Source organism: Rhinoderma darwinii, unplaced genomic scaffold, assembly GCF_050947455.1.
Source record: "Rhinoderma darwinii isolate aRhiDar2 unplaced genomic scaffold, aRhiDar2.hap1 Scaffold_520, whole genome shotgun sequence".
NCBI classification, from domain to species: domain Eukaryota; kingdom Metazoa; phylum Chordata; class Amphibia; order Anura; family Rhinodermatidae; genus Rhinoderma; species Rhinoderma darwinii.
The window spans coordinates 274,586-299,063 of NW_027464069.1; the positions used below are offsets into that span (position 1 = coordinate 274,586).

Consider the following 24,478-nt stretch of genomic DNA (forward strand, 5'->3'; position numbering starts at 1 on the left):
GCCAGGTGCATAAAAGTCCTCCCTGGAGGAATGTCCCCAACTTGCAGGGGGTTGACAGAGACAATGCAAGACGGATCAATAATGTTCTGTGGAATCTCCATGGTGTCTTCCGACTCAAAATAACTGGACAGGGCATCGGCCCTCACATTCTTGACGGCCGGGCGATAATGGAGCTCAAACTGGAACCTGGTAAAGAACAGTGACCACCTGGCCTGACGAGGGTTCGGCCGTTTGGAGGTAGGTCAGATTCTTGTGGTCTGTAAAAATTAGGCTCGGATGAGCTGCGCCCTCTAGTAGATGTCTCCACTCTTCCAGAGCCAATTTGATGGCCAGTAACTCCCGATCCCCAATCGAGTTGTTGCGTTCTGCGGAAGAGAAGAGCTTAGAGAAGTATCCACATACCCTTGACTTGCCCTTGGGACCTCTCTGGAACAGGAGTGCACCAGCACCGACAGAGGATGCGCCCACCTCCAACAGGAACTGCAAAGAGACATCTGGATGATGGAGAATAGAGGCTGACGTGAAGGCGCTCTTCAGGCTATTGAATGCAGACTCTGCCTCAGGAGTCCATACCTTGGCATTCATGCCCTTCTTAGTGAGGTTAGAGATAGAAGTCAGTGAGTAGAAGTTTGGAATAAACTGCACGTAAAAATTAGCGAATCCCAGAAAGTGCTGTATGGCCCTCAAGCCTTGGGGGGTGGTCATTCCACGTCAGACTTTACCTTTTCAGGATCCATCTCGAGACCACGATTCGAGATGATGTAGCCCAGAAATGGTAGAGCATCTTTGTCAAACAAAACACTTCTCCAACTTGGCGTACAGACGATTCTCCCTTAACCATAGCAGAACCTGACGGACATATCTCTGGTGCGTCATAGGATCTGGAGAAAATATCAAGATATCATCAAGATAGACTACAACACAAACATAGAGGAGGTCGCGGAAAAAGTCATTAAAAAACTCCTGGAAGACCGCGGGAGCATTACACAGGCCGAAGGGCATTACTAGATACTCATAGTTTACATCACGTGTGTTAAATGCAGTCTTCCATTCGTCACCCCATTCTGTCTGTCTGTCTATCTATCTATCTATCTATCTATCTATCTATCTATCTATCTATCTATCTATCTATCTATCTATCTATCTATCTATCTATCTATCTATCTATCTCATATCTATCTATCTATCTATCTATCTATCTATCTCATATCTATCTATCTATCTATCTATCTATCTATCTATCTATCTATCTATCTATCTCATATCTATCTATCTATCTATCTATCTATCTATCTATCTATCTATCTATCTATCTATCTATCTATCTAGCTCCTATCTATCTATCTATCTATCTATCTATCTATCTATCTATCTATCTATCTATCTATCTATCTATCTATCTATCTATCTATCTCATATCTATCTCATATCTATCTATCTATCTATCTATCTATCTATCTATCTATCTATCTATCTATCTATCTATCTATCTATCTATCTATCTATCTATTTATCTATCTATCTATCTATCTATCTATCTATCTATCTATCTATCTATCTATCTATCTATCTATCTCATATCTATCTATCTATCTATCTATCTATCTATCTATCTATCTATCTATCTATCTATCTATCTATCTATCTATCTATCTATCTCATATCTATCTATCTCATATCTATCTATCTCATATCTATCTATCTATCTATCTATCTATCTATCTATCTATCTATCTATCTATCTATCTATCTATCTATCTATCTATCTATCTATCTCATATCTATCTATCTATCTATCTATCTATCTATCTATCTATCTATCTATCTATCTATCTATCTATCTATCTAGCTCATATCTATCTATCTATCTATCTATCTATCTATCTATCTATCTATCTATCTATCTATCTATCTATCTATCTATCTATCTATCTATCTATCTATCTATCTAGCTCATATCTATCTATCTATCTATCTATCTATCTATCTATCTATCTATCTATCTATCTATCTATCTATCTATCTCATATCTATCTATCTATCTATCTCATATCTATCTATCTATCTATCTATCTATCTATCTATCTATCTATCTATCTATCTATCTATCTATCTATCTATCTATCTATCTATCTATCTATCTATCTATCTCATATCTATCTATCTCATATCTATCTATCTATCTATCTATCTATCTATCTATCTATCTATCTATCTATCTATCTATCTATCTATCTATCTATCTATCTATCTATCTATCTATCTAGCTCATATCTATCTATCTATCTATCTATCTATCTATCTATCTATCTATCTATCTATCTATCTATCTATCTATCTATCTCATATCTATCTATCTATCTATCTATCTATCTATCTATCTATCTCATATCTATCTATCTATCTATCTATCTATCTATCTATCTATCTATCTATCTATCTATCTATCTATCTATCTATCTATCTATCTATCTATCTCATATCTATCTCATATCTATCTCATATCTATCTATCTATCTATTTATTGCTATAACTCAAATGATCTATTTATTAATCTTATTTTATTAATCTACCAGGCTGCAGCAATTTAATTATTTTAATAAGCTGCAAACTGAAATAAATGGAATGTGCAGCCTGTAAGTGAATGAAGATAATATTCAACATATAGATTAAAATAAAATAAAAACCTTGAATTTACACTCTGAGGTGCATATTCTGAGATGAATGTTTTAAAGAATCATTACAAAAAATATTCAGATTTTTCCAGCCTGATAATTTCAACAGGAACCCATGAATCAGGAGAAAAACCATAAGTTAAAGTTATCCCCAACAAAACATAGTGTTCTTAAAGGGGTTCTCAAGGCATTTTATATTATTAGCCTGTTCTTAGGATAGGTAATCAATATGAGATCGGTGGGGGTCCAACTCCAGACACCCCCACCGATCAGCTGACTGAACGGGCTGCGGCATTAAACTCCTTGGCCGCTTTACTGCTTACCAGGCACCGTGATGTACACATATGTTGCGACTGTGCCTGGGAATGCCGCTCAGTCCCATTCACTTGACTGTTCAGTAAGATAATGGGTGGGGGGTGCCAGCTGTCGGACTCTCACCAATTTGATATTGATTAACCTTCCTAAGGATAGGCCAGTTATTATAAAATGTCTGGAAAACCCCTTTAATCCAATCAAAAACTTATTTCACAGTTTTGGTTGCATCTAAAAAAAAATTGAGAGTGTGATGTATACATACATATATATACTGGCATGCTACAATGAGTTCCACATCCTATCATGTTTTACTGCAATGCACAGTATCTCCAATAGCCTCTTTATTATATTTGAAGATTCCAAACTGAATGGAGAGGTGGCCAAAGCGGCGTTGGCAAATGAAGACTGTCCCCACATAGACCACACAGTAACGCCCGATGAGGGCCTGTCCTTTACCCAGTCTAGCACTCGGGAGAAAGGTGGACCCTGCTTTCTCCTTTCACCCGAGGAATATCCAAGCCCGTCTGATGGAGGAGTAAGAAAGGGTATGTAGATGAGGTTAATCAGAGAACTTCCTATTCACCCATAGCCGGGATATAGACACTTCTCCTTTCTGCTCTATTATCTCTTCCACTGTAGGGCTGAGCTGTCAAATGCTGCATTCATAAACCCAGATGTTCTCCACCGTGCGCCTGGCCCCAGGGGGTGGTCCGGACACTTTACATGATTCCACCGCTGTTTCCATGTTAGTGTTACACAAATACTCAACACTTAGGGCACGACGCTTGTTAGGTAACGATAGGATTCCTAGAACATGTCAGGCGTTCATGCCTTGCTGAGGCCTCGTAGTCTCCACACAGGAGCTTTCTTTACGTATCTCGCTGCATTACTGCAGAGCACTGAATCCCAGCAATGAGATAAATGCGACATTAGAGGCAGCGGCTAGAAACATAAAGTCTGCTTGGTCAAAATGTTTCTGTTACCACTTGACGGCCCATCAGACGAATGCTTAGAGTATCGTTATTATTGTCATAGTCTGATTCCATTGTCTACCGACTTGTTCCCTCTGCATGCGTATGAGCATGAAAATGGCTGCATGCTATGTCTGTAGCTGCCAGCACGTGGGCGGTATCACTATGGCAACAGGAGGATTGGAAGGGAGCATGCAGCATCCTGCAGTCAATGGAAGAGGCTGCTTGTGAAATGCAGACACCAGAGCGCAGCTGCAGACGCCAATTATTCTAATTCTTAGTAAAACAATGATGTGGTGTGAACTTCGCTGGGCAGATAATGAAGATCGCGTGCAATATGTACAAAGCCAGCAGAAAAAGCTGCATGTTTAGCCAGTGCTAAACATGCCAAAATACTGGAAACACCATCAATGCGTGAGGAAGGAAGAGTTAGCCCTGAGGCACAAAACAAAGCACTTACATAAGCAGGACTAGGACCTGACACTGTAGTGTGTGAACGGTGACATATCCCCTGGTCTCTCATCTTGTAATCTCTCCATAGTTTGGCTCCACTGGATTTTGTTGCCAAGTGATACAACTCTCAGCATGTAACAGTGCATGGGAATCCTCCTGAAATGGCTACACTGTTGACTTCATTCTTAGTCCATTCAACGTTATGATCCACTGCTGTAATTTGTATTTCATGTTCCTAAAAGAAGGTTGTAAAAAAGTCATAGCTAAGATTACTGGATAGAGCGCCCTCCGGTGTCTGCACATCGCCTCTCACTTCTCTCTCCCATTCATCTTGTAGCATGGATCAGTAGCAGAGAATGGTCTAACAAGTTTTGTAATCATTTCCTTTCATATGCTCCGTTTCCAGCAGTCGCACCATGGTGCCACTGACAAGAAAATATCAACCATAGAGAAAGATGAAGCAAAGCGGTCCATAAGCTGCATGACCCCGGTATATTACCCCAAGGCTGAATGCCCCACTTAGTGTCTTGCTAGTTTGATGCTTTTCTCTTCGCTAACATTGCATCTCACCGGCTGTTATCATTCTGTGGAAAACACGGAGACAAAGGAAGAATCGTTATTTCTCAGGATTTTCTTTGAGCCATAGGAACCCTGCAGGAGTCTGCGCAAGTAGGATGAATTGCTGCATGGGCACCTATTAAAGTACAAAGCAATATTCAGCTGCATGGAAATGATTACAAAGTTCCATTGGAGAAGAACGTGGCTGCCTCTGCATGTACCTCGTGTACTTCTTCTTTTTTAAATTTCTCTTTCTAAAAGTAATCCACAGGCTTGATTTAAAAGACCATGGGGGAGTCTTAAGTCTTCATTGTATTCTTTACAGGCATGTTTTTGCAAAGAGCATCGTGTCATTGCTAAATATGCAAACAGGCAGCAGCCATGGTGGCTGGAGCCGATGGGCAGGAAAGAAGCGCCAGTGTTGGACTCACCAGGACAGAACTTCTGCATATGAACAGACATATCAGCATCAGGCAACTCCACAGGGTGAGGTTAACCGACAGCGACGTAGACCTCAAACTCTAGAGGAATCTCTTTATTTCATTATTTATTTAGCATGAATTGCATGATGTATAAAGCGAAGAAGCAGAGGATTCTGTCCAGAGGTAAAAATGCATCGATTTTCTTTTACAACCGTTATGTAGCAAACTGTAAACATTTTGAATTGCTCTGGTTTGAATTTTTGTACAGACTGATACCTCCTAACGAAAAGTGCACCCGGGCAGCCATCGGTCACATTGACCAGGTCCACACACTGTACATCATCGCTATATGGACAGCAACCACTTTTATTGTGTATAGTTGTTTTTTATTTTCTTGTTTTCATTGGCATGCTTGTGAACATGAAGAATATATCTGAGCTGATAACAACTAGCCTATAGTGACGGTCCATATGAGGTATAAATCACACATGGTAATTCCTAAAGATTGTTCTTATTAAATAATCCACTTGGATTTCCAACATAAAAAGTGTTACTTTAATGCTGGGACTTGTAGAATAAAATCAGGAAACATTTGTCAAAGTAAGAACAGAAGTGCATTGAATGCAAACTCATACGCCTTGAGCAAAGATGCATGCAAAATGTTATGCAAAAACAAACTTTCATGAAATAAATTTTGTATTGTCATTTTTACTACCTGCTCTATAGAGAACTATGTTATAGAAAGTCACAATTATGGTAAGTTACACAATTTAGAAAAATGTCATTTCTATGGATTATCTGCTGCAGGTTTTATTTTGTGAAAGGATATAAACATATAAGATTCAATGCTAACGATGCAAAGCTGCAAGAACGGCAAAGCTAGAACGTCATCTGCAACGCTTCACATGAGTAAGAAGCAAGCGAAGCCTCCAAATTATATTGTGTAAACAGTCACCCATGTTTGGTACCAAAGGCGGCCAGCAGTGCCGAGTGGGTTCCCTTTTCTTAGTGTAGCAATGTAGTAGAAGTAACAATGTTTAGAAGCAGCTCACAAGTATTAGTGCACTGTGTGTTACAACTATGCTAATAACTCACCATCACTGAGGAGTACACTGCGTGCGATGTCTATGATAACTCACCACTACTGAGGAGTACACTGCATGCGATGTCTATGATAACTCACCATTACTGAGGAGTACACTGCGTGCGATGTCTATGATAACTCACCACTACTGAGGAGTACACTGCATGCGATGTCTATGATAACTCACCATTACTGAGGAGTACACTGCGTGCGATGTCTATGATAACTCACCATTACTGAGGAGTACACTGCATGTGATGTCTATGATAACTCACCACTACTGAGGGGTACACTGCGTGCGATGTCTATGATAACTCACCATTACTGAGGAGTACACTGCATGTGATGTCTATGATAACTCACCACTACTGAGGGGTACACTGCGTGCGAGGTCTATGATAACTCACCACTACTGAGGAGTACACTGCATGCGATGTCTATGATAACTCGCCATTACTGAGGAGTACACTGCATGTGATGTCTATGATAACTCACCATTACTGAGGAGTACACTGCGTGCGATGTCTATGATAACTCACCATTACTGAGGAGTACACTGCATGTGATGTCTATGATAACTTACCATTACTGAGGAGTGCACTGCATGCGATGTCTATGATAACTCACCGTTACTGAGGAGTGCACTGCATGCGATGTCTATGATAACTCGCCATCACTGAGGAGTACACTGCGTGCGATGTCTATGATAACGCGCCATTACTGAGGAGTACACCGCATGCGATGTCTATGATAACTCGCCATTACTGAGGAGTACACCGCATGCGATGTCTATGATAACTCACCACTACTGAGGAGTGCACTGCATGCGATGTCTATGATAACTCACCGTTACTGAGGAGTGCACTGCATGCGATGTCTATGATAACTCGCCATTACTGAGGAGTACACTGCATGCGATGTCTATGATATTTCACCATTACTGAGGGGTACACTGCATGCGATGTCTATGATAACTCACCGTTACTGAGGAGTGCACTGCATGCGATGTCTATGATATTTCACCATTACTGAGGGGTACACTGCATGCGATGTCTATGATAACTCACCGTTACTGAGGAGTGCACTGCATGCGATGTCTATGATAACTCACCACTACTGAGGAGTACACCGCATGCGATGTCTATGATAACTCGCCATTACTGAGGAGTACACCGCATGCGATGTCTATGATAACGCGCCATTACTGAGGAGTACACCGCATGCGATGTCTATGATAACTCGCCATTACTGAGGAGTACACTGCATGTGATGTCTATGATAACTCGCCATTACTGAGGAGTACACTGCGTGCGATGTCTATGATAACTCGCCATTACTGAGGAGTACACTGCATGTGATGTCTATGATAACTCACCATTACTGAGGAGTACACTGCGTGCGATGTCTATGATAACTCACCATTACTGAGGAGTACACTGCATGTGATGTCTATGATAACTTACCATTACTGAGGAGTGCACTGCATGCGATGTCTATGATAACTCACCGTTACTGAGGAGTGCACTGCATGCGATGTCTATGATAACTCGCCGTTACTGAGGAGTACACTGCATGCGATGTCTATGATATTTCACCATTACTGAGGGGTACATTGCATGCGATGTCTATGATAACTCGCCATTACTGAGGAGTACACCGCATGCGATGTCTATGATAACGCGCCATTACTGAGGAGTACACCGCATGCGATGTCTATGATAACTCGCCATTACTGAGGAGTACACTGCATGTGATGTCTATGATAACTCACCATTACTGAGGAGTACACTGCGTGCGATGTCTATGATAACTCACCATTACTGAGGAGTACACTGCATGTGATGTCTATGATAACTCACCATTACTGAGGAGTGCACTGCATGCGATGTCTATGATAACTCACCGTTACTGAGGAGTGCACTGCATGCGATGTCTATGATAACTCGCCGTTACTGAGGAGTACACTGCATGCGATGTCTATGATATTTCACCATTACTGAGGGGTACACTGCATGCGATGTCTATGATAACTCACCGTTACTGAGGAGTGCACTGCATGCGATGTCTATGATAACTCACCACTACTGAGGAGTACACTGCATGCGATGTCTATGATAACTCACCATTACTGAGGAATACACTGCATGCGATGTCTATGATAACTCACCATTACTGAGGAGTACACTACATGCAATGTCTATGATAACTCACCATTACTGAGGAGTACACTGCGTGCGATGTCTATGATAACTCGCCATCACTGAGGAGTACACTGCGTGCGATGTCTATGATAACTCACCGTTACTGAGGAGTACACTGCGTGCGATGTCTATGATAACTCACCACTACTGAGGAGTAGACTGCATGCAATGTCTATGATAACTCACCATTACTGAGGAGTACACTGCATGCGATGTCTATGATAACGCACCATCACTGAGGAGTACACTGCATGTGATGTCTATGATAACTCACCATTACTGAGGAGTACACCGCATGCAATGTCTATGATAACTCACCATTACAGAGGAGTACACTGCATGTGATGTCTATGATAACTCACCATTACTGAGGAGTACACTGCGTGCGATGTCTATGATAACTCACCATTACTGAGGAGTACACTGCATGAGATGTCTATGATAACTCACCATTACTGAGGAGTACACTGCATGCGACGTCTATGATAACTCACCATTACTGAGGAGTACACTGCATGTGATGTCTATGATAATTCACCATTACTGAGGAGTACACCGCATGCAATGTCTATGATAACTCACCATTACAGAGGAGTACACTGCATGTGATGTCTATGATAACTCACCATTACTGAGGAGTACACTGCATGAGATGTCTATGATAACTCACCATTACTGAGGAGTACACTGCATGCAATGTCTATGATAACTCACCATTACAGAGGAGTACACTGCATGCGATGTCTATGATAACTCACCATTACTGAGGAGTACACTGCGTGCGATGTCTATGATAACTCACCATCACTGAGGAGTACACTGCGTGCGATGTCTATGATAACTCGCCATTACTGAGGGGTACACCGCATGCGATGTCTATGATAACTCACCGTTACTGAGGAATACACTGCATGCGATGTCTATGATAACTCACCATTACTGAGGGGTACACCGCATGCGATGTCTATGATAACTCACCATTACTGAGGAGTACACCGCATGCGATGTCTATGATAACTCACCATTACTGAGGAGTACACTGCATGTGATGTCTATGATAACTCACCACTACTGAGGGGTACACTGCATGCGATGTCTATGATAACTCGCCATTACTGAGGAGTACACTGCATGCGATGTCTATGATAACTCACCACTACTGAGGGGTACACTGCATGCGATGTCTATGATAACTCACCACTACTGAGGAGTACACTGCATGCGATGTCTATGATAACTCACCATTACTGAGGAGTACACTGCGTGCGACGTCTATGATAACTCACCATTACTGAGGAGTACACTGCGTGCGATGTCTATGATAACTCACCATTACTGAGGAGTACACTGCGTGCGATGTCTATGATAACTCACCATTACTGAGGAGTACACTGCGTGCGATGTCTATGATAACTCACCATTACTGAGGAGTACACTGCGTGCGACGTCTATGATAACTCACCATTACTGAGGAGTACACTGCGTGCGATGTCTATGATAACTCACCATTACTGAGGAGTACACTGCATGCAATGTCTATGATAACTCACCATTACTGAGGAGTACACTGCGTGCGATTTCTATGATAACTCACCATTACTGAGGAGTACACTGCATGTGATGTCTATGATAACTCACCACTACTGAGGAGTACACTGCATGCAATGTCTATGATAACTCACCACTACTGAGGAGTACACTGCATGCGATGTCTATGATATTTCACCATTACTGAGGGGTACACAGCATGCGATGTCTATGATAACTCACCATTACTGAGGGGTACACTGCGTGCGATGTCTATGATAACTCACCATTACTGAGGAGTACACTGCATGCGATGTCTATGATAACTCGCCATTACTGAGGAGTACACTGCATGCGATGTCTATGATAACTCACCACTACTGAGGAGTACACTGCATGCGATGTCTATGATAACTCACCATTACTGAGGGGTACACTGCGTGCGATGTCTATGATAACTCGCCATTACTGAGGAGTACACTGCATGCGATGTCTATGATAACTCACCATTACTGAGGAGTACACTGCATGCGATGTCTATGATAACTCACCATTACTGAGGAGTACACTGCATGCGATGTCTATGATAACTCACCATTACTGAGGGGTACACTGCGTGCGATGTCTATGATAACTCGCCATTACTGAGGTGTACACTGCATGCGATGTCTATGATAACTCACCATTACTGAGGAGTACACTGCATGCAATATCTATGATAACTCACCATCACTGAGGGGTACACTGCATGCGATGTCTATGATAACGCACCATCACTGAGGAGTACACTGCGTGCGATGTCTATGATAACTCGCCATTACTGAGGAGCGCACTGCATGTGATGTCTATGATAACTCACCATCACTGAGGAGTACACCGCATGCGATGTCTATGATAACTCGCCATTACTGAGGGGTACACTGCATGCGATGTCTATGATAACGCACCATCACTGAGGAGTACACTGCGTGCGATGTCTATGATAACTCGCCATTACTGAGGAGTACACTGCGTGCGATGTCTATGATAACTAACCACTACTGAGGAGTGCACTGCGTGCGATGTCTATGATAACTCACCATTACTGAGGAGTACACTGCATGTGATGTCTATTATATCTCACCATCACTGAGGGGTACACTGCATGCGATGTCTATGATAACTCGCCATTACTGAGGAATACACTGCATGTGATGTCTATTATATCTCACCATCACTGAGGGGTACACTGCGTGCGAGGTCTATGATAACTCGCCATTACTGAGGAGTACACCGCATGCAATGTCTATGATAACTCACCACTACTGAGGGGTACACTGCATGCGAGGACTATGATAACTCCCCATTACTGAGGGGTACACAGCATGCGATGTCTATGATAACTCACCATCACTGAGGGGTACACTGCGTGCGGGGTCTATGATAACTCACCATTACTGAGGAGTACACTGCATGCGATGTCTATGATAACTCACCATTACTGAGGGGTACACTGCATGCGATGTCTATGATAACTCACCATTACTGAGGGGTACACCGCATGCGATGTCTATGATAACTCGCCATTACTGAGGGGTACACTGCATGCGATGTCTATGATAACTCACCACTACTGAGGGGTATACTACATGCGATGTCTATGATAACTCACCATTACTGAGGAGTACACTGCATGCGAGGTCTATGATAACTCACCATTACTGAGGAGTACACCGCATGCGAGGTCTATGATAACTCGCCATTACTGAGGGGTACACTGCGTGCGATGTCTATGATAACTCACGATTACTGAGGAATACACTGCATGCGAGGACTATGATAACTCCCCATTACTGAGGGGTACACAGCATGCGATGTCTATGATAACTCACCATTACTGAGAAGTACACTGCGTGCGATGTCTATGATAAGTCACCATTACTGAGGAGTACACTGCATGTGATGTCTATGATAACTCGCCATCACTGAGGAGTACACTACATGCGATGTCTATGATAACTCACCATTACTGAGGGGTACACTGCGTGCGATGTCTATGATAACTCGCCATTACTGAGGAGTACACTGCGTGCGATGTCTATGATAACTCGCCATTACTGAGGGGTACACTGCGTGCGATGTCTATGATAACTCACCATCACTGAGGGGTACACTGCGTGCGATGTCTATGATAACTCACCACTACTGAGGAGTACACTGCATGCAATGTCTATGATAACTCACCATTACTGAGGAGTACACTGCATGCGAGGTCTATGATAACTCACCATTACTGAGGAGTGCACTGCATGCGAGGTCTATGATAACTCACCACTACTGAGGAGTACACCGCATGCGAGGTCTATGATAACTCACCATTACTGAGGAGTGCACCGCGTGCGATGTCTATGATAACTCGCCATTACTGAGGAGTACACCGCGTGCGATGTCTATGATAACTCGCCATTACTGAGGAGTACACCGCGTGCGATGTCTATGATAACTCACCATTACTGAGGAGTACACTGCGTGCGATGTCTATGATAACTCACCATTACTGAGGAGTACACTGCATGCGATGTCTACGATAACTCACCATTACAGAGGAGTACACTGCATGCGATGTCTATGATAACTCACCATTACTGAGGATTACACTGCATGCAATGTCTATGATAACTCACCATTACTGAGGAGTACACTGCATGCGAGTTCTATGATAACTCACCATTACTGAGGAGTGCACTGCATGCGATGTCTATGATAACTCACCATTACTGAGGAGTACACTGCATGCGAGGTCTATGATAACTCACCATTACTGAGGAGTACACCGCATGCGAGGTCTATGATAACTCACCATTACTGAGGAGTGCACTGCATGCGATGTCTATGATAACTCGCCATTACTGAGGAGTACACCGCGTGCGATGTCTATGATAACTCGCCATTACTGAGGAGTACACCGCGTGCGATGTCTATGATAACTCACAATTACTGAGGAGTACACTGCGTGCAATGTCTATGATAACTCACCATTACTGAGGAGTACACTGCATGCGATGTCTACGATAACTCACCATTACAGAGGAGTACACTGCGTGCGATGTCTATGATAACTCACCATTACTGAGGAGTACACTGCGTGCGATGTCTATGATAACTCACCATTACTGAGGAGTACACTGCATGCAATATCTATGATATTTCACCATTACTGAGGAGTACACTGCATTCGAGGTCTATGATAACGCACCATTACTGAGGAGTACACTGCGTGCGATGTCTATGATAACTCGCCATTACTGAGGGGTACACTGCATGCGATGTCTATGATAACTCACCATTACTGAGGAGTACACTGCGTGCGATGTCTATGATAACTCACCGTTACTGACGAGTACACTGCATGCGATGTCTATGATAACTCACCATTACTGAGGAGTACACTGCGTGCGATGTCTATGATAACTCACCATTACTGAGGAGTACACTGCATGCGATGTCTATGATAACTCACCATTACTGAGGAGTACACTGCATGGGATGTCTATGATTACTCACCATCACTGAGGAGTACACTGCATGCGATGTCTATGATAACTCACCATCACTGAGGAGTACACCGCGTGCGATGTCTATGATAACTCACCGTTACTGAGGAGTACACTGCGTGCGATGTCTATGATTACTCACCATCACTGAGGAGTACACTGCATGCAATGTCTATGATAACTCACCATCACTGAGGAGTACACCGCGTGCGATGTCTATGATAACTCACCGTTACTGAGGAGTACACTGCGTGCGATGTCTATGATAACTCACCATCACTGAGGAGTACGCTGCGTGCGATGTCTATGATAACTCACCATCACTGAGGAGTACACTGCGTGCGATGTCTATGATAACTCACCATTACTGAGGGGTACACTGCGTGCGATGTCTATGATAACTCACCGTTACTGACGAGTACACTGCATGCGATGTCTATGATAACTCACCATTACTGAGGAGTACACTGCGTGCGATGTCTATGATAACTCGCCATTACTGAGGGGTACACCGCGTGCGATGTCTATGATAACTCGCCATTACTGAGGAGTACACTGCATGCAATGTCTATGATAACTCACCACTACTGAGGGGTACACTGCATGTGATGTCTATGATAACTCGCCATTACTGAGGAGTACACTGCATGCGATGTCTATGATAACTCACCATTACTGAGGAGTGCACTGCATGCGATGTCTATGATAACTCGCCATTACTGAGGGGTACACCGCGTGCGATGTCTATGATAACTCGCCATTACTGAGGAGTACACTGCATGCAATGTCTATGATAACTCACCACTACTGAGGGGTACACTGCATGTGATGTCTATGATAACTCACCACTACTGAGGAGTACACCGCATGCGATGTCTATGATAACTCACCATTACTGAGGAGTACACTGCATGTGATGTCTATGATAACTCACCATTACTGAGGAGTACACTGCATGCAATATCTATGATAACTCACCATCACTGAGAAATACACTGCATGCGATGTCTATGATAACTCGCCATTACTGAGGAGTACACTGCATGCGATGTCTATGATGATAACTCGCCATTATTAAGGAGTACACCGCATGCGATGTCTATGATAACTCACCACTACTGAGGAGTACACCGCATGCGATGTCTATGATAACTCACCACTACTGAGGGGTACACTGCATGCGATGTCTATGATAACTCACCATTACTGAGGAGTACACTGCATGGGATGTCTATGATAACTCACCATCACTGAGGAGTACACTGCATGCGATGTCTATGATAACTCGCCATCACTGAGGAGTACACTGCGTGCAATGTCTATGATAACTCACCATCACTGAGGAGTACACCGCGTGCGATGTCTATGATAACTCACCGTTACTGAGGAGTACACTGCGTGCGATGTCTATGATAACTCACCATCACTGAGGAGTACGCTGCGTGCGATGTCTATGATAACTCACCATCACAGAGGAGTACACTGCGTGCGATGTCTATGATAACTCACCATTACTGAGGAGTACACTGCGTGCGATGTCTATCATAACTCACCGTTACTGACGAGTACACTGCGTGCGATGTCTATGATAACTCACCACTACTGAGGAGTACACTGCATGCGATGTCTATGATAACTCACCACTACTGAGGAGTACACTGCATGCGATGTCTATGATAACTCACCATTACTGAGGAGTACACTGCGTGCGATGTCTATGATAACTCACCATTACTGAGGAGTACACTGCATGCGATGTCTATGATAACTCACCATTACTGAGGAGTACACTGCATGGGATGTCTATGATTACTCACCATCACTGAGGAGTACACTGCATGGGATGTCTATGATTACTCACCATCACTGAGGAGTACACTGCATGCAATGTCTATGATAACTCACCATCACTGAGGAGTACACCGCGTGCGATGTCTATGATAATTCACCGTTACTGAGGAGTATACTGCATGCGATGTCTATGATAACTCACCACTACTGAGGGGTACACCGCATGCGATGTCTATGATAACTCACCATTACTGAGGAGTACACCGCATGCGATGTCTATGATAACTCACCACTACTGAGGGGTACACCGCATGCGATGTCTATGATAACTCGCCATCACTGAGGAGTACACCGCATGCGATGTCTATGATAACTCACCATTACTGAGGAGTACACTGCGTGCGATGTCTATGATAACTCACCACTACTGAGGAGTACACTGCATGCGATGTCTATGATAACTCACCATCACTGAGGAGTACACTGCGTGCGATGTCTATGATAACTCACCGTTACTGAGGAGTACACTGCATGCGATGTCTATGATAACTCACCATTACTGAGAAGTACACTGCGTGCGATGTCTATGATAACTCGCCATTACTGAGGGGTACACCGCGTGCGATGTCTATGATAACTCGCCATTACTGAGGAGTACACCGCATGCGATGTCTATGATGATAACTCGCCATTATTAAGGAGTACACTGCATGCGATGTCTATGATAACTCACCACTACTGAGGAGTACACCGCATGCGATGTCTATGATAACTCACCACTACTGAGGGGTACACTGCATGCGATGTCTATGATAACTCACCATTACTGAGGAGTACACCGCATGCGATGTCTATGATAACTCACCACTACTGAGGGGTACACTGCATGCGATGTCTATGATAACTCGCCATCACTGAGGAGTACACCGCATGCGATGTCTATGATAACTCACCACTACTGAGGAGTACACTGCATGCGATGCCTATGATAACTCACCATTACTGAGGAGTACACTGCATGCGATGTCTGTATTAACTCACTATTACTGAGGGGTACACTGCGTGCGATGTCTATGATAACTCACTATTACTGAGGGGTACACTGCGTGCAATGTCTATGATAACTCACCATTACTGAGGAGTAGAGATGAGCGAACTTATGAAAAGTTCGGTTCGGCTGGTTCGCCGAATTTCATGAAAAAGTTCGATTCGGACTGAACTAGTTCTGACCGAACCTGTAATTCATGAAAGCCCCTAAAAATCGTGTATAAGACTGTTTAAAAGCCCTAGAAGCCTCTTAGGTCACCCATGAGTGTATCCAAGTACTTTTGAGCTGTCTTTAAGGCAAATTTAGTGTCAAAGTTACGCCAACATGTACGGCTATAGGAAAACGGATGGGACACGGTGATAACTAACAGAAACCACTGGACTTGTGCATGTTGTATGCTTAATGCATTGTTAAAAAAGGTACAAAAAATAACCATTTTTGGCGGCAGATGCCTGCCAGGGTTCATACATATAAGGTGGTAAAAGAAGAAGCACTGGGCTTTTGACAAGCCCTCCAAAAATGTACCCTTTTTATTGGCAGATGCCTGCCGGGGTTCATCCATACATGGATGTGAAAGCAACAAGCAATGGCTTTTCACAAGCCCTCCAAAAATTTACCCTTTTTATTGACAGATGCCTGCCGGGGTTCATCCATACATGGATGTAAAAGCAACAAGCAATGGCTTTTCACAAGCCCTCCAGGCCTGCTTGTAGCAGACGGCAGTGGAGGTGTATTGGTGGTAGTAGAGGTAGCCAACGGACAGCAAGGGTGGTGGTAGTAGTAGTAGCAGCACATTAAAACAGACTGGACAGTCACAGACAAAGTCCTGTGGTGGGGCAGGCCTGCTTGTAGCAGACGGCACTGGGGGTGGATTGGTGGTAGAAGTAGTAGCAGCACCAACAGCGGCACATTAAAAAAAGAGTGGACAGGACAGAATCCCGTAGTAGCAGGCGGCAGTAGCAGGCGGCAGCGGCTGCAGCAGCAGCAGCAATGTCAGATCTAATCAGCGGCATCAGGCACAGGGGTTTTAACATCCTCACCGATCCACGCTTGATTCATTTTCAGAAACTTCAGATTTTCCAAGCTGTTGGTGGACAATCTTGTTCGCTTAGGGGTGACGAAGCCCTCTGCCGCGCTGAATACCCTCTCTGATGCTACACTGGAGGGTGGACAAGACAGTACACCCATGGCAAACTGGGCCAGTTCTTGCCAATGATCCAATCTGCTGACCCAGAAGTCCATGGGGTCTGGGATCAGGATTTCTGACGGAGAAAGGGCACAGTCCAGGTACGAGTGAACCTGGTTGTTTAGGTGCTGGTGATGGTGAACATCCCTTTGGTGACTACGATGTGTGTCAGGTCGGGGTATTGGATGTAAAAATGTTGTTATCATATTTTCCAAACTGAATTGGCTGCCGCCGCCACCGCCGCCACACCTTTTCCTCCACGTGCTTGTGCAAGGCAGGGACAGCTGTTTTGGAGAAGTAATGTCGGCTAGGTATTCGCCACCTAGACTGAGCGCACGCCATCAATTGCTTAAAGCCGGCGGAGTCGAACAGGTGGTTCGGCAGCGACTGCACCACCAACAACTAAGCCAGGTGTGAATTAAGCCGCACGACAAGTGGATGACTGGGTATATATTGTTGCTTATTGGACAACGATTTCGTAATGGATAACTGACGGGACGTAGGAGGAGCACTAGATGACAGTGATGATGATGACAATGAGATGGTGGATAAGGCCTGGCTACTACTTAGATAACAGGGACTCGGAGCAGCAGCAGCGGCGGCAGAGGGGTCTTCATTAGATGTACATGATGGTGGGGCATGTCGATTGTCCCACATGGCCTTGTGATGCCACTCCATGTGTTTACGTAGAGCGGTAGTTCCTACATTGCTGCCCTGCCCACGCCTTACTTTCTGCTTGTCTTCTGCTTTCACTGTGCCATGTTTTCGTCCTCCGGGACGGTACAGAAAAATTGCCACACGGCAGAGTACCGTAAAGAGGTAGTACCACGTCCACCACCACCACCACCCGAGCTTGCCCCTTGTCTGGCAGGCTTTTTTTGGGAGCCTACACTAGCATCAGTGTCGCCGTCACCGGCTCCTGGGCTGACCCTACCGCTGCAACGTTTTGCAGATTTACTTCTGCCCCTACCTCGGCTTGGCTGTTTATCACTGCCAGTACCGCCACTACTACCCTCCTCCTCTGACGCCGCCATCACCTCGTCACCTGGTTTTCACGTCCTGTCTAAAACAACATCATCATAACCCTCCTCATCATCCCCGCCACTTCTGTCACTGTGTTGTGAATGTGATGTGACATCATGGTGGGCTCCATGCCCCCCCTCATTACTGCGTCTGCCACCACGGACGGCTACCACCAACACCCCCACTACCACAGCTATGCGTCTCGGACACCACTTCCACCTCCACCGCCACAACACACTCCGTTGGCTGACTCGCGGAAAACAAATCATCATCACTATGTTGTTCAGTATCTTCCTTCGCACCCGAGGAGATGTCTCTTAGGACTCTCAGGAAAGATGGCTTCCCGCTAGGAAGGGGGAGTGAAGACATAGATGATGGAATGGAAACGCTAGAAATACTCATATTACTACTGTCACTGTGCCAAAGAACTGTAGAGGATCTGGAATCCAACGAAACCTGGCTTGAAGCCAGATCGTCAAAGTCTTCCTGCTGAGATGACCGCGAGCCAGCCAACCAGTCCACAATGGCCGTATTGTCTAAAATAAGCCGCCCACCGGAGGAGATGGACAAGTCTGGCTTGCTGATACTACTACGAGCAGGCACATGGCAGCTGCTACTAGTGGAACTGGGCACATGTCTTGTGCCAAAAATGCTGGTACTGGGTCTGGCACCAACAGATCCAACATTTGGACTGGAAGAGGACATGGCATGGGTGTTTTTTCCTCTACCCCGTCCTTTCACAACCTTTTTTTTACCAGACATTTCACTGCTGGAGTGCAGCAAGTTGAATCTAAACCCCTTCCCCTACTAGAGGAATGAGGCCCATGTAAAATGTTATTTGGACTGGCTGAAAATGAGTGACTGTGAATAGGTGGCAGTCAGTGTATGCTGTGACTTGTATAATAGCACCAAAGGCACAGGCTGTACTTAATTAGCACGTTGAATTAAACCCTTAGACAGAAATGAGGCCCTTTTAAATTGTTATTCGGACTGGCGGAAAATCAGTGACTCATAAGGTGCCAGTCAGTCGGGGAATGCTGGGCGTTATAGTACTACAAAGGCTGCCTGTATTGCAAGTTGGATGTTAACCCATGCAACGGGGATGAGCCCCTTATAAAAGCTTATTCACACACTGGCTTGGCAAATGGCAATGAATGAGAATTTCTATCAGCCACTGTGCACTCAGGGAATGCTGGGCGTTGTAGTACTACAGCTGCCTGCCTGGATTGCAAGTTGGATGTTAACCCATGCAACGGGGATGAGCCCCTTATAAAAGCTTATTCACACACTGGCTTGGCAAAAGGAGAATTTGTATTGCAATTTGGATGTTGAGAGTAGACTCCCGCTGTAGTGGATGAGCCCCTTCGATTGCTGGATTCCTGTCTTTTAGATTCCTAAAGCTTTCCCTTACTGCACAGAGATGCTATCCCTACAGCTCCTGTCTCTAAAATGGCCGCTGAGCTCCGTGCATAGACTATTATTGCAGGCTTGAGCCTTCCCCTATGCTGCCTCCCGATTGGCTGGGAGAGCCGTTTGCAAGGAATTATGGGGTAGCCTGATGTCAGGTGATATTTTGAAATCCTCCATTTTAGATCTAACATGTGGCAGGCGCCAAAATGTAGCCGGGTTCGGTCAAAACGTGTTCGGCTGAACGCGGTGAAGGTCGGATTAGCTACGAACCGAACTTTTCACGATGTTCGGACCGAAACCGGGTTCGGTTGTCCCGGTTCGCTCATCTCTACCCCTAAACCCTAACCCTAACCCTAACCCTAACCCCAATCCCAACCCCAAGCCTAACCCTAACCCCAACCCCAACCCTAACCCCTAACCCAAACCCTAACCCTTAACCCTAACCCCTAACCCTAAACCCTAACCCTAACCCTTAACCCTAACCCCTAACCCCTAACCCCCAACCCCAACCCCAACCCTAACCCTTAACCCTAACCCCTAACCGTAACCGCATCAAAACCGCAAAAAAACGCACCAAAAACGCATGTGGTGTAAAACAAGAATTTGCTTAAAAATCGCATCAAAAATCGCATCAAAAACCGCATTAAAAACGCATGTGGTGTAAAACAAGAATTTGCTTCAAAATCGCATTAAAAAATCCAATAAAAAACGCATGAAAAACGCATGTGGTGCAAAACTACTATAAAACAAAAGATTTGCTTAAAAATTGCATCAAAAATCGCAACAAAAAACGCATCAAAAACTGCATAAAAAATGCATGTGTTGTAGAACAAGAATTTGCTTAAAAATAGCGACAAAAATCGCATTAAAAAAGCATGAAAAAACGTATGTAGTGCAAAACAAGAATTTGCTTAAAAATCGCATCAAAAACGGCATAAAAAACGCATCAACAACGCATCAAAAGCGCATGTGGTGCAAAACAACAAGAAAACAAAAGATTTGTTTAAAAATCGCATCAAAAATGCATAAAACCGCATGTGGTGCAAAACAAGAATTTGTTTAAAAATAGCATAAAAAACTGCAGCAAAACCCTAACCCGAACCCCTAACCCTAACCTTAACCCTAAAACGCATCAAAAACCACAGCATTAATCAGCATTAAAGCCATAGTGTGACTGCTCTTACAGTAGAGGGTCCATAGTGTGACTGCTTTCACAGTGGAGGCTCCATAGTGTGACTGCCATAGTGTGACTGCTCTTACAGTAGAGGCTACATAGTGTGACTGATCTTACAGTAGAGGCTCCATAGTGTGACTGCTCTTACAGTAGAGGTTCCATAGTGTGACTGATCTTACAGTAGAGGATCCATAGTGTGACTGCTCTTACAGTAGAGGTTCCATAGTGTGACTGTTCTTACAGTAGAGGCTCCATAGTGTGACTGCTCTTACAGTAGAGGGTCCATAGTGTGACTGCTCTTACAGTAGAGGCTCCATAGTGTGACTTCTCTTACAGTAGAGGCTCCATAGTGTGACTGATCTTACAGTAGAGGTTCCATAGTGTGACTGCTCTTACAGTAGAGGTTCCATAGTGTGACTGATCTTACAGTAGAGGCTCCATAGTGTGACTGCTCTTACAGTAGATGCTCCATAGTGTGACTGATCTTACAGTAGAGGGTCCATAGTGTGACTGATCTTACAGTAGAGGCTCCATAGTGTGACTGCTCTTACAGTAGAGGCTCCATAGTGTGACTGCTCTTACAGTAGAGGGTCCATAGTGTGACTGCTTTCACAGTGGAGGCTCCATAGTGTGACTGCCATAGTGTGACCGCTCTAACAGTAGAGGCTCCATAGTGTGACTGCTCTTACAGTAGAGGTTCCATAGTGTGACTGATCTTACAGTAGAGGCTCCATAGTGTGACTGATCTTACAGTAGAGGTTCCATAGTGTGACTGTTCTTACAGTAGACATTCCATAGTGTGACTGCTCTTACAGTAGAGGCTCCATAGTGTGACTGCTCTTACAGTAGAGGTTCCATAGTGTGACTGATCTTACAGTAGAGGTTCTATAGTGTGACTGTTCTTAAAGTAGACATTCCATAGTGTGACTGCTTTTACAGTAAAAGGCTTCATAATGTGACTGCTCTTACAGTGCAAAGCCACTTCAAAACGTAGAATTTGTTTAAAAATCGCATCAAAAATCGCATAAAAAATCACATAAAAAACCACATCAAAACCCCATCAAAAACGCATGTGCTGCAAAACCACGCCAAAAACCGCATCAAAAACCGCATCAAAAACCGCATCAAAACCGCAAAAACACACCAAAAACGCATGTGGTGTAAAACAAGAATTTGTTTAAAAATCGCATCAAAAATTTAATAAAAAACCGCATCAAAAACGCATGTGGTGTAAAACAAGAATTTACTTTAAAATCGCATCAAAAATCGCATCAAAAATCGCATCAAATATCGCATCAAAAATCGCATCTAAATCTGCATCAAAAACGCATGTGGTGTAAAACAAGAATTTGCTTAAAAATCGTATCACAAAATCCAATCAAAAGCGCATGAAAAACGCATGTGGTGCAAAACAACTAGAAAATAAAAGATTTGCTTAAAAATCGCATCAAAAATTGCAACAATAACCCCATCAAAAATGCATCAAAAATGCATGTGGTGCAAAACAAGAATTTCCATAAAAATTACATCAAAAACGCATGTGCTGCAAAACAACAATAAAACAAAAGATTTGTTTAAAAATTGCATCAAAAACGCATCCAAAAACGCATCAAAAACGCATGTGGTGCAAAACAACAATAAAAAAAAAGATTTGTTTAAAAATCGCATCAAAAACGCATCAAAAACGCATAAATCCGCATGTGGTGCAAAACAAGAATTTGTTTAAAAATAGCATATAAAAACCGCATAAAAACCCTATCCCTAACCCCTAACCCATAACGCATGTGGTGCAAACCCACTCCAAAACAAAGAATTTGTTTAAAAATTGCATCAAAAACCGCAGCAAAACCCTAACCCGAACCCCTAACCCTAACCCTAAAACGCATCAAAAACTACAGCATTAATCATCATTAAAGCCATAGTGTGACTGCTTTTACAGTGGAGGCTCCATAGTGTGACTGCCATAGTGTGACTGCTCTTACAGTAGAGGTTCCATAGTGTGACTGTTCTTACAGTAGAGATTCCATAGTGTGACTGCTCTTACAGTAGAGGTTCCATAGTGTGACTGTTTTTACTGTAGAATCTAACCCTAACCCTTACCCTATCCCTAAACCCTAACCCTAACCCTTAACCCTAAACTCTAACCCTAACCCCACATGCGTTTTTGGTGCGATTTTGATGCGATTTTTGCTGCGGTAATTGCTGAGAATTTTAAACAAATTCTTGTTTTGCACCACATGCGGTTTTCATTTGTTTTTCATGCGTTTTTGATGCGATTTATGCGATAACCCTAACTATAACCCCAACCACAACCCCAACCCCAACCCTAACCCTAGCCCTAACCCCAACCACAACCCCAACCCCAACCCTAACCCCAACCCTAACCCAAACCCCAACCCTAACCCTAACCCCAACCCTAACCATAACCCTAACCTTAACAATAACCGTAGCCCTAACCCTAACCAACTAACCCTAACCCTAACCCCACATGCATTTTTGGTGCGATTTTGATTGCATTTTTGCTGCGGTAATTGCTTAGAATTTTAAACAAATTCTTGTTTTGCACCACATGCGTTTTTCATGCGTTTTCATGCATTTTTTATGCGATTTTTAAGCAAATGCTTGTTTTGGACCACATGCATTTTTCATGCGTTTTTCATGCGTTTGTCATGCGTTTTATATGTGTTTTTCACGCATTTTTGATGCGATTGATGCGATAACCCTAACCATAACCCTAACCTTAACCCTAACCCTAGCCCTAACCCTAACCCTAACCAACTAACCCTAACCCTAACCAACTAACCCTAACCCCACATGCGTTTTTCGTGTGGTTTTTATGCGATTTGAAAGCAAATTCTTGTTTTGCAACACATGCGTTTTTTATGCGATTTTTATGCAAAATCTTGTTTTGCACCACATGCGTTTTTCATGCATTTTTGATGCATTTTTGATGCGTTTTTCATGCAATTTTGATGCGATTGATGCGATAAACCTAACCATAACCCTAACCTTAACCCTAACCCTAACCCTAACCAACTAACACTAACTCTAACCCCACATGCGTTTTGGTGCGATTTTGATGCGATTTTTAATCCCTAACCCTAACA

General features: G+C 43.6%; 1 protein-coding gene across 3 annotated transcripts in view; it reads left to right on the plus strand.

The window, feature by feature from the left end:
• KCNC1 (potassium voltage-gated channel subfamily C member 1) overlaps positions 1–6,105 on the plus strand; it is a 192,597-nt gene extending 186,492 nt beyond the window's left edge. Inside the window, exons 3-4 of one of the 3 annotated variants that reach the window (XM_075848842.1) lie at positions 3,347–3,535; positions 5,298–6,105. In XM_075848842.1, the coding sequence (XP_075704957.1) occupies positions 3,347–3,535; positions 5,298–5,332 (224 nt within the window). In that variant the 3' untranslated portion in view covers positions 5,333–6,105. Of the gene's footprint in view, positions 1–3,346; positions 3,536–4,820 lie in introns of all 3 variants that reach the window. The other 2 variants (XM_075848841.1, XM_075848840.1) reach the window with 2 other exon arrangements.
• The last annotated feature ends 18,373 nt before the right edge of the window (positions 6,106–24,478 follow it).